Raw genomic sequence first — 10,888 nt, forward strand, 5'->3', positions numbered from 1 at the left:
GCCGAAACCGTGAGCATTTCCGTGAGTGCTTCCGGGTGAGTAGCCAAATCTTTCAGCAAAAAATAAGCACCTTTTAAGCACTTAAAAAATATTTTAAGCACTATATACATTAACAAAATAATTTTCAAAGACTTTACATAATCATGAAAAAATAACTAGTTTCTGTCAAGGAACCCTTTTTCTTGATTACATTAGCCAAGATAGAAATATTTTTCGGCTCGATTTCAGAGGGAGAAAAATGAAGCCAGAAATTGAGAATCGCTTGCAAAATGCAGCCAACAAGTTGCACATGAAAGGGCAAGAATAATTCCCACTGAATCCAGCTCAGTATATGCGGACCAGCAAACATGTAAAATGATAGGCGTTTTCATACGATACGGAATGACGGTATGCCGAAATGCTTCGTGAAAACGTTGATAAGAACCACGCTTTTGCATAATGCGTGGCAAAAATCAACATGGTAAAGAAAAGAAAATTTTCAATTTCGAAAAGGGAAAACCAAGCGCTTTTCAAAAACACCTTTAAGGGTTTTTAACCCCTTCCTTCTCGTTCCCGTGATATTTCCGGGCTGGAGTGTTCAGCAGTAACATGCCAATAATAATAAATTTCTTTTGCCCGGAAAATATTTTATTCTTACTTTACGCACCAGATAGCAGTACCAGGATATTTTTAAGGTAATTGTAGATAGTTAGAGAAGAGATTAAAACAATAAGAGATGTAAGAAGGAAACTCAGTACTACTGTCCAGATTGTGACGTTGGCCTCTGTATTTCATGCTTTGAAATTTATCACACAAGAAAAAATTCCTAAAATTCTTTTTTAATGTTTGAAAAACACAATCTTTAATTTTATTTGATTGCTAAAAACCAACATTAAGTCATAATAACCGTAAATGTTAAATTTTCCTAAAAACTTTTATTTTTTGAAACTTTAAGCTAAAAACAAATCAAAAATGAATATATTGTTCATACAAATATTTTTTATATAATTTTCAGGGATAAAAAAATAGGCACTTTTATGACCATTTTATATTAAATGGTATGGTTTCTACTAAAAACAAATTAATCTGAGTTTTATTTGGAATTATATCTTAGGAAAATTTCTAAGTCTCTGGACAACAAATTAACAAGTCTTTTTGAAAATGATTCCTATCAGTCTAAATGAAATCAGAGAAGCTTATGAGCCCTTTAGCCAATAACCACTTCCCTACGTTAACAGATCTCTTTCTTACTATATAGAAACGATGCATTGAAGGGCCTGAAGCTTTTAAAATGAGAACACAATTTTTGAAGAGGCAAGAATAAATAATATTAATACAAATACAAAAGCATGGCTGCTGCACACTAAGGTTGCATAAGTATAATTTTTAATCTGGCATAGGCTTAGTAATTCTAGAAAAAGTTTTTATGGAACCTATTCTGCTAAGGTTAAAGATAACTCTTGTAGCAGAAATTTGAAACTTCTGATGTTTATTTATTTTTTTGAAAGATAAAAATGTTTGTAGACTTTTCTACATGGCATAGATTAAAGTATTCAAAACTCGCGTACTCGCTTTTTAAACTTTAAATTTTAGCTTCTTGCTACAAAAAGTAATTACAAAATCTCTAATTACAAACACTTAAGCAACGCATTTTAATCTATTAGATTCCGGTAGCAATAAATTCCTCTTACAGCTATTTAACATTAAAACTATAAATCCTCTTCATAATAAGCAACTAATGTTGCATTTATTGGGTTTAGATGTATGAAAACTTAAGAATTAATCAGCTATTTCTCTGCATTAGAAGCTTATTTACAAAAATCACATGCAGAACCAGGTTTGTTAATAGCGTACAGCTGCAAACATGAATAGGGGAAAAATCCAGTAGACTCAACGAAATAATAAATTTCATAAATATTTAACTCTAGGGAATGTTAGGGATCATGGTCATCAAAATAAAACTACATTATTCAGGGGTGATCGTGAAAAAAGTGAAGAACCCTGATTATTTCATGTGCAAAAATCCATAAAATTATGTACCACACGCTTCATATTTAACAAATGCTTTTATTTGAAAAAAAAAATTAGTTATGAAAAATCTTAGTTCTTACAAGCACTGCCAAGCTGGATGTTCAAAGGCTCGTGAATACTAACCGCAACGCGCAGCTCAAACAAGGTAAATATGACAATCCATCCACGATATGTAAAATCGTGCGAAAAGGAATAGTCATTAGCGGAGAACCAGACGCAGTTTCAATATTTGGCATGCCAAAATTCACCAAACTACAAGTGTACGTCAGTACCTCGCTAGCGGGAATCGGCGAAAATCTCGGATTATAAGCCTTTGATTAGCGGAAGCACGAGATCCAATGGTCTTGAAAATCTTGATATTCGCAGAAAAATCACACCATGCTATTTCTTCAATCACCCCTGAATATCTTCCAGTTATGATTGACATGAAAAGAACCGTAAATGTGATGTATCATGTTTACTCATAATTTTGAATAGGTATAGACACTTAATCCATCAAAGATAGTAAAAAGACTATTTCAATAGGGATTTCTTTTGGAAACTTATTATATCTAAAAATGCATAAAAACCAGAATTTTTATTAAACCAGGAGAAATTGGCAAAATCCAGTAGTAGACAGTTATGGTAGTAACATATATTCGATGTATAAAAATTCTGTACAGTAACAATGTATACACTTTTTTAAAAGAAAAATCAAAAATTGTTAAAAACTTTTTTATTTGTATAAAAATACAAGCATCTTCTAGTCAAAAAGACCTGCAAAGAAAAGAAAAAATACAATTAGTAACTATATCATATAATATATTGACTTTACCAAACACAGCATTAGAAATAAGGACAAATTTCACATAAGCACAGAATGTAAGTTTTGAATATGCCTATATATGCTAATAATTGTTGATAGAAAAAAAGGCACATCGATAGTAAATAATTTTCATGGATGAGATTGACTAAAAGGCAAAAAAGCTGAACCTCCACGCGAGTAAATCTTTCGTGTGTGAAATCGTTTAATAATGAATTCCGGATAATAAATAACTATGCGTACTAATTTATGAATATACGAATGATTACATCGATACTTAACATTTAGAAAAAAGTAAAATTATCAATAAAAAAAATAAGTTAGAAATTATATTTTCTTCAGTTCACACAAAGGAGACAATTATTACTTGAAAATCTGCTTAGTATAGCACATTAAACTACTGAGAAAATACATTTACGTTCACTTTCTGTAAATAAATACTATTATGTGATTTATACTGATCTTAGATTCCAAAATCGCTATAATGGATTCTGAAATCGCATAAATATGGAACTCGATATTAGATTTTAAAAAATCCAAATCATAGATATTATAACCGCAGAAATGAATCACAACAAGGAATTTTAAACTTGTGTGAATACGAATCACTACATAGGATATTAAAAATGTGTAAATAAGAGCTGCTACATTGAATTTTTAAATCTCGTAATAAGAATCTCAAAGTACGATATTTAAATCGTGTGAATAAGAATCGCAACGTGTAACTTTTAAATTAGGTAAATACGAGAATCGATGCTTGACATTAAAATCACATGAATAAGAATCAAGATATTAGCAGATTCCGGGCTATGGATTCATATGAAGCTTGTTTATATTGCTTTTGTTTAGCCATAATTAATAAAAATTTACAAGATTAATTGAGTGGGCAAATAAATATTTTCACCACATATCAACCTTTTCTTTCCTGACACATGTCACTTTTTTCAACGTGGAAGAAGGAACGCCTGAATTACGAAAATACGAGCAATCTGGCAGGCAGGTATCTTCGGTGCGCAAAAGCGGCGACAATAGCTAAAATGCGGAAGGATTGACAGATAATCTTCTGTTTATCCTTGAAAATCGGAAATAAATATAATTCTTTTATTTCAATGGCTAAATTTTCCGAAAAAGCAAAATCTTAGACACAAAAGTAAAAGAAGCGGAAAAATCTCATTCCTGATAATAGGTTCAACTAAACATTCGGTACTTTCAATCTCTGAATAATTCATATATCTGAAGTTACTATTTTCTCCACAAAAAAAACAATTTAAAAAAGCTATAACATTAATTGAAACGATAGGTATAACCAAAACTGCTATGATCTTAAACTTAAAATAAAGAATTGAAGCTATAAAATAGCTAAAAAACAAACAAACAATATATGTACTTCTTTGAAGTGTAATATAAAACTAAAATTTTAAATTGATTAATAAATAAAAAAATTCTGAAACCACAAAAGTGTAAAAATATAATTCGCTCTAGAAATGATCTGTCGTCCCTTCCAACACCCTACACTGTCATGTGATTGGCAGTAAACAGGGACTAAGAAATTCTAAAATCTAAACATGCAAAACTAAGAAAATATTCACAAAAACTAGAATCAGCAGTAAGATCTTTTCATATTGTATCAAAAGGATCCATTGATTTAACATCATGCTCAAGCATATAACAAGTTTAAAAACTAACAGTAAGAATTTAATTCAATTGGATGTAGCAAATTAGTATTAGAACACATCTTTACATTACTCTATAAATAATGAAACCTAGCTGACTAGGTCACAGTGTTAAAAATCTAAAAAATGAGAAAAACAAAGCATTGTAAAGATTTGGTCTAATATTAGGATATCAGAGCTGAAAGGGTTATAACAAAGCAAATGTCATGAAACTGTGTACAGTAGTTGGAACATTTTTCAAATAAAGAAAAAGCAGCAGGTGCAGGTTAGTAAAATGCCACATTAATAGTGAATTGAAGATTAAAACCAATACCTCAAATATTATACAAATTTTAATTCTAATTTAAAAAAGAAAGATAGATGTTTCAGAAAGATATAATTACATTTTTGATTATGTTCCAAGACATTAAAACAATCAAAAGTAATAAGTTAATGGCGTACAGGGTTTCCGCTACGGTAGCTTTTTTCGCAAAATGCGAAAAGACCCCTCAAAAATGCTAAAATTCAACAAAGCATTTTCGCTATTTCGCAAGAAGAACCATGACGCTTGCGTTCACACAAAAAACATGATCAAACAAGATGAAGCAAAGCAATCAACAAAAATGGCTAGAATGTATGAGTTATAATAAATGTGTAAATAATAAATGTGTTTTTTTTTTGTTATAGGTATTCTTTTTGATATTCTTGTACATTAAGCTATNGTCGAAGGGGAGGGAAAATGAAAACCTGGACCCGAGGATGAAACAACTACGACACCCTTTACATTACTCGATAAATAATGAAACCTAGCCGACTAGGTCACGGTGTTAAAAATCTAAAAAATGAGAAAAACAAAGCATTGTAAAGATTTGGTCTAATATTAGGATATCAGAGCTGAAGGGGTTAAAACAAAGATGGCATATAAAAGTGATTTAAAACTTTCTATAGGCTGATAAGTAATTCAATTAAATTCACTTGAAACATTAATTTGAAAGTGGTAATATAGATTAACCGCCCTTGATAACAAGCTACTTAAAGAGATGAATTGATTTACTATTGAATATAATCACTTGAATAACTGATCAGCAATTCTGTCTTTTCATTTGCATCAAAAGGATCCATTGATAAAACATCATGTTCAGTTAATATTAAACCATTAACAGATTGGTTATAAACAATATTTGCGACTGAGCCACAGGATAAAGGCACTTTAAGCTGAAGTCGCACATTAACATACAGTAAGAAGTCACAGGGGTCTGTCCAGACATTTTGTGAAAGGTCCGTTTTTGGTAAAATTGTGAAAAAATTACTCGTAATTTGTGAATATAAAATAAACGTTAAGTCACATTCTTTCAACCANTTTGTGAGCTATATAGGGCTAACTATATTTATTAGTTTTAATTGGTGGGAAAACAGCTAAACATATATTTAAATAATGTTATAGTAAGTGAAATAGTTTAATATAGCTGAAATATCATGGCTAAATATCCCATAGATTACGCTTTGAGTGGGTACCATTTTTTAAAAGACAAAAATAAGAAACAAAATTCTCTGTATTTTCCCAGTTTGCAAGGAAAAAATCAAAATTCCCTGCATTTTCCGTTATTTTAGGTGATTTTTAAATTCCCTGTATTTTCCAGGTTTTCCCTGTTCTCCATGTCGAGTGGCAACCCTGAGTAAGAAGTCAGATATATATTATAATCAATTTATCATGAAAATAAATAATAAAGAACTAGAAAATCAGAAATTAGATCTTTTCATTATGTTTCAAAAGGATCCATTGATAAAGCATCATTTTCATAGCACTTTATTATGAATAAGAAATAAAAATTTAATTAAGAAATTAATTTAAAAAATTAAACTTTTAACTTGGTAAATCATGCCATTAAAAGCTGCAATAAATTATAGAAAAACCTTACCAAATCCCATGTCATCATCTTCTTCCTCAGATTCTTCTTTCTTTTCTTCCTTTTTGCTCTCTGCCTTAGCATCACCAGCGTCAGCTGCAGGAGCAGAACTAGCAGCAGGTGCAGCTCCAACTCCAGATCCTACATTTGTGATCAGTTGTTTAACATCAACACCCTCCAAAGCTCTTGCAAAGAGACCTGCAGAAATAAATGTACATAAAAAAATCATTAACTAAATAGAAATTATTATATTAAATATTATATTTAATATAATTATTATATTATATTTAATAAATTATTATATTTAAATAAATATCAGGCATAACTAAGCAATTAAGTAAATTTCTGAGCAGCAGTTATTCCAGAGTTTTTCAAAAAATTTTTAAAATCAGGTGCCTTTAGATTATTTTTTTGGAAAAATTGCGAAAAATGTACAACTTGCAAACATCAAAATAAGGTTCTGTTCAATAAGGAAAAAACACGTATATTAAGAACCTTTAGTTTTAGTCTTATAGAAATGAGCTTCTTTATTTGTAAAAGAAAAAGGCTTTGTTTCAGATTTACTTAAGAGATAAAACAATTATAATTTAAAAATGCTTAATCTATCTTGGAATGATAAAAAAATTAGCACTTGTCGATCAATTTTACATTGGCTTCTGAATATGTATAAAATCCAAAGTTAGCAAATTAAATCATTCCTGGTATAACTAAATTAAACTATCATAGAAATTTCAAAAATGTTAAAGAAAGCAAATTCTCCTATGAATAACTTGTCTCACCAAAGATAACTCTGCTTTGGGAGTTGTTGATATTTCAATGGCAGCAAGAATTACTAAATTATAATTAAAAGTACCTATTAAAAACCGAAACTAGAACAAATTAAATAATAAAATGATTTGCAAAGAGCAGGGGTCTGTCCAGACATTTTATGGAAAGTCCTGCTTTTGTAAAACTTAACTCAGTGTAAAATCATAATAAAAAAACAGTGCAAAATTACAGTAAAAGAATTCAATTTTCAAAAAATGATTGCATTGCTGCTTCTAAATTAGAGATGCAACTACAAATATTTGGGATTTAGCCTATACTTACTGCCCAATGCAGAATACTAATTTCGGAGAAATAATGGAAGAAGCGTCTGCCGAAGACAAAACTTGGTGTAGGGTTCGTTAACCGACCCAAATTTCTGAACCCTGAAGAGGGTAAAATTATCTTTAAATAAAATATAATATACCTGGCCAATAAGACTCCACATCCACATTAGCAGCTTTCAATAAAGTTGCTATCTTCTCTGGCTGTAAAAGAAATTAAACTTCTTAGCAACAAAGTGTTAACAATGTGTAAATTTAGAAGAAAATGAAACAAAAGCTGCACATCAGACTCATTAAATCAGTTCAACTATCACGTATTATCAAGCTTATAACTATCATCATTTGAGCAGCAGATGACATTCAAGAATGAAATATAGACAATTTACTCTTATTACAGACAACTAGGATTAGATGTGTCTATTTTACGTTAAATAATAGTCCAAAGAAATTTAAACAGTGTGTTTAACAATTGTTATAATTAGAACAGACCAAGATAATTCCAAGTGCTTTATAGTCATCACAAAAACCATACATATTAAACTTCACTCAAGAAAAGTCTGCTCTTACTATGCTGCAGAGCACTCATAAGATATCTGCACTTAATATACCATAACTCTAAAGCCAGTCAACAAATAAAAACATACCTACAAAAACATGTGGAGGTCTGCTAAAGGTGACTTAAGCTATAACCCTCTGGATGTTCCTTTAAATTTCCCGCAAGTAGATATTGAATTAAACAATTTTTTGAGAAATTAAAAAATAATTACCAATTTGTTTTGATATCTGAAAAAAATTCATTAAAAACTCTCTTCAACAAATTTTACACTGTATCATTATAAAAGTTTTACTAAAAAATGATATCGGCAATGTGGGGGAACATCCTCATTAAAAGAATGTTTTCTATTCTTTATACTATCAGTTTGGTGTACGGATGATTATTGCTAGGTATTATCATTATTCATTAAATTTTGTCTTATGGTACAAAATAAAATTGGTAGAAAACTTCTCATTTTGATCTCGTTTTTTAAAAAAGTACTTGAAACTAAATTTATGAGATATTCAAATCAAGCCTTTTTCAGATCCATGTTCATTACTTGACAAATATGAGTAACTACAAAATTATTTCGCGCATGTGCAGTACAAAAGAACTACTTGCATATTTAGAAGAAAATGAAACAAAAGCTGCACATCAGACTCATTAAATCAGTTCAACTATCATGTATTATCAAGTTTAAAACTATCATCATTTGAGCAGCAGATGACATTCAAGAATTAAATAGATAATTTACTCTTATTACAGACAACTAAAATTAAATGTCTGGTTTTAACCATGGTTAAAACCAGATAAGTCTATTTTATGTTAAATAATAGACCAAAGAAATTTAATCAGTGTGTTTAACAATTGTTATAATTAGAATATACTAAGATAATTCCAAGTGCTTTATAGTCATCACAGAAACCATACATATAAAACTTCACTGAAGAAAAGTCTGCTCTTACTATGCTGCATAGCACTTATAAGATATCATATCTGCACTCATTATAGCATAACTCTAATGCCAGCCAACAATTAAAAACATGCCTACAAAAACATGTGGAGGTCTGTTACAGGTGAAAGCTATAACCCTCAAGGACCCTCTTCAGAGATGTTCCTTTAATTTTCCCACAAGTAAATACTGAATTAAAATTAAAAACCAAAATTAAAGCTGCAAAGCCTTGACAATTATTCAGCTGCATGTTTCAAGACAAAATTAACACATGACTATCATTAGCCATATCGACCATATGCGCTCAAGAGAACATAAAAAAAATTGAGGACACTTCTGTATTGTAATCTGTGGCACCAACTGCAAACACCAAGGTGACCAAGACTTTAAATTTGAAAATTTAAAAAAAAAAAGAAAGTAGCCTGGAGGTAGCTATGAGTTATAAATCGGCCCTTTATGTGATGCTTTTTTCAGTTTCTTGTGGGTTTCTGACAAGTCTAATTATGCCCCAGATCACAATACAGAATTATCGCAAAATATTTGACAGATCATATGCTTTTCACATCTAAAAGCTTCTGAAGTATAAAAACCTAAATTACTTTCAGAAAAGAAAATTTGAAAAAAAAATTCTTATAACAACAAAGATTTAAATATAGGAACTTATATAAATCAACTTAATAAATACCTATCAGACTCATTAAATCAGTTCAAAACTTTCATTTTAAATCAAGCTATGAAAAGTCATCACATAGGCATTGCGTTAGCAGAATGAAACTAATGTTGCATGTATTAATAGAGAAATAAACATAGCGCACTCAGTTCATAACTTGCTTTTCATTGCTTTCATAGTCACCCACATCTCGTAACAATAGTTAATGCTTTCAGTTTCATCATTAAAGATTATCTCACAGGCACTTGTTAAGGTGCCAAAGAGCTTTTCTCCACGCAAAACATTAAAAAAATGCAACCACGAGTTAGATAAAGCCGGTTACATTCTATGATTTTTTAGTTCTTTTCCACGTGTCACTACCCTGTTGTCACCTAAGCTTACCTATTATATAGTCACGGGTAAAGATTCAAAATTCTAAGCAACGATTCAATTTCCAAACAAAAATATGCAGATAAAATTTTAAAACTAGTTTCTATCACAATGGACGCAAAAGCCACGTGGTCAAGCAACCATAAATTTTCAAACTATATGTTACAGAAATTAAAAAATATGAATTATATTAACAATTTAAATAACATAAAATCATATGAATTGAAATACAATCTTGAAAAGAAAATTTTAGATCAAAATCATACTTAAGCTATACTTGATGTGTATTAACGATTCAAATTTATATACTTACTGTAACAGCAATTTCATCATCTTGTAAGATCAGAGCAGAATAAACACAGGCTAATTCATCAGTAGAAGACATTATTAAATCGTAATAAATGGTGTAAGTTGCTTTAAAATATTAAGCCTTAGCCCACCTAAGTTGGGAACTATACACCTTTATTCAGATGGTACGAGAAATGGTGAGAAAACGTGTTAGTTAAGCTTGAATACTATTGTTGCCATTTTTTATTTATGAATTGGCAAAACTTATGGACATGAAGGCCGTGTATGTAGCATTACAGTTTATCGAAGAAAAAAAAATTTGCCAAAATTGGCGATTTAAACTAATTTTATTTTTTTAAACACAACGGAAAGCTAGTTTAATCGACTTTGAAAGAATAGTATATTAATGACTTTTTAATCTTTGCTATAACGATTAAAAAAGTGCAAATTAATCGATTAAAATATGTCAACATTAAGTATTTTGTAAAAATTTCTATTATTACGCACCAAAACGATCGTCTAAAATTTGGAAGAAGTTCATTTCTTTATTACCGTTAAGTTACCATTAAGTTGTGAAAGTTCCGTTTGTTTAGTTTTCTCTGCTTTTCAAAGCGT

The 10,888-nt window shown here is 30.0% G+C and overlaps 1 protein-coding gene across 1 annotated transcript; it reads right to left on the reverse strand.

Annotated features, from left to right (window-relative positions):
* Positions 1 to 2,712: 2,712 nt before the first annotated feature.
* Positions 2,713 to 10,847, reverse strand: LOC107443814 (Ribosomal protein LP1). Its single transcript, XM_016057812.3, has 4 exons — positions 10,299 to 10,847; positions 7,603 to 7,663; positions 6,384 to 6,569; positions 2,713 to 2,766 (listed from the first exon to the last, which is right to left on the reverse strand). The coding sequence occupies exons 1-4, from the start codon at positions 10,368 to 10,370 to the stop codon at positions 2,753 to 2,755; spliced, it is 333 nt and encodes a 110-aa protein (XP_015913298.1). The 5' UTR covers positions 10,371 to 10,847; the 3' UTR covers positions 2,713 to 2,752.
* Positions 10,848 to 10,888: the final 41 nt, after the last annotated feature.

This window comes from Parasteatoda tepidariorum, chromosome 5 (genome assembly GCF_043381705.1).
Source record: "Parasteatoda tepidariorum isolate YZ-2023 chromosome 5, CAS_Ptep_4.0, whole genome shotgun sequence".
In the NCBI taxonomy this organism is placed as follows: Eukaryota; Metazoa; Arthropoda; class Arachnida; order Araneae; family Theridiidae; genus Parasteatoda; species Parasteatoda tepidariorum.

What these genes read in the sequence shown, in the direction of transcription:
- LOC107443814 (XM_016057812.3), bottom strand. Translation starts at nt 10,370, where the DNA reads ATGTCTTCTACTGATGAATTAGCCTGTGTTTATTCTGCTCTGATCTTA. An exon ending in ATGATGAAATTGCTGTTACA is followed by an intron (nt 7,664 to 10,298) that starts GTAAGTATATAA and finishes TTTCTTTTACAG; the next exon opens with CCAGAGAAGATAGCAACTTT. An exon ending in TGTGGAGTCTTATTGGCCAG is followed by an intron (nt 6,570 to 7,602) that starts GTATATTATATT and finishes TTATTTCTGCAG; the next exon opens with GTCTCTTTGCAAGAGCTTTG.